This window comes from Phytophthora parasitica (genome assembly GCF_000247585.1).
Source record: "Phytophthora parasitica INRA-310 unplaced genomic scaffold supercont2.47, whole genome shotgun sequence".
NCBI classification, from domain to species: domain Eukaryota; phylum Oomycota; class Peronosporomycetes; order Peronosporales; family Peronosporaceae; genus Phytophthora; species Phytophthora nicotianae.
The window spans coordinates 5,732-6,527 of record NW_008649033.1 but is presented as its reverse complement, the minus strand read 5'-3'; the positions used below and the strand labels follow the sequence as shown (position 1 = coordinate 6,527).

Below are 796 nucleotides of genomic sequence, written 5' to 3'. Positions count from 1 at the left end.
AAAATGTTTTTTTTATGATTAGCCGTACTTGTGGTCTTTTTGTCTGCAGTTCGTGTTCTCCTGTTCGACTGTTGGTGCCTCCTGGGAAACAAATTGAGGGCGCTAAGAAATACGATCCGTCGATCCCGCAACGTGTGTGCATTCAGTGTGCGCCGGAGCTGCACCCGCTTCAAGACGAATTGGTGGCCACGTATTCACAGTCACAGGCTGATAATACCCACGAGGCGCGCGGTCGTTTGCACATTCCGTTCTCGAGTTCGCTGAATAAAGAGTGCTGCAACGCGGCCGATATTATCGGCAATTTCTTCCGGAATGACTGGGGTGCGTCTGCAGATCGAGCTGTTCCCGTGGCATTTTTGCAGAAAGCGCATGGACTCGCTATCATGACTGTGATTAAGGCCGGGTTCCTTGTCTCGGGTAAGATTGGCACGGGTCTCGTGGTCGCTAAGTTGCCGGATGGCTCATGGTCAGCTCCGTCGGCTATTGGAACGTTCGGACTTAGCGGAGGATTTGAACTGGGCGGTGAAATCGTGGAAGTGATGATCATTCTCGGGTCGGAAGGAGCTGTCAAGGTTTTCCATAAGCCACAGGTAAATCTCGGAGCTGGACTGGATGTTACTGTGGGTCCGTATGGACGATCAGCCCAAGCAGCAGCAGCCGCCAGTACGAGTGGACTGAACGCCAATTACAGTTATTCGCAGAGCAAGGGACTGTTTGCTGGTATTTCGTTGCAGGGAGCTATCCTGGCTGCGCGTTCGGACTTGAATCGTAAGTTTTACGGCCGTGACTTGCAGCC

General features: G+C 52.5%; 1 protein-coding gene across 1 annotated transcript; it reads left to right on the top strand.

Annotated features, from left to right (window-relative positions):
* Nucleotides 1-14: 14 nt before the first annotated feature.
* PPTG_15316 (hypothetical protein) lies at nt 15-772 on the top strand (the record flags this gene model as incomplete). The annotated part of the gene is made up of 2 exons (XM_008912370.1): nt 15-663; nt 735-772. The coding sequence occupies 2 exons, from the start codon at nt 15-17 to the stop codon at nt 770-772; spliced, it is 687 nt and encodes a 228-aa protein (XP_008910618.1).
* Between the last annotated feature and the right edge of the window lie 24 nt (nt 773-796).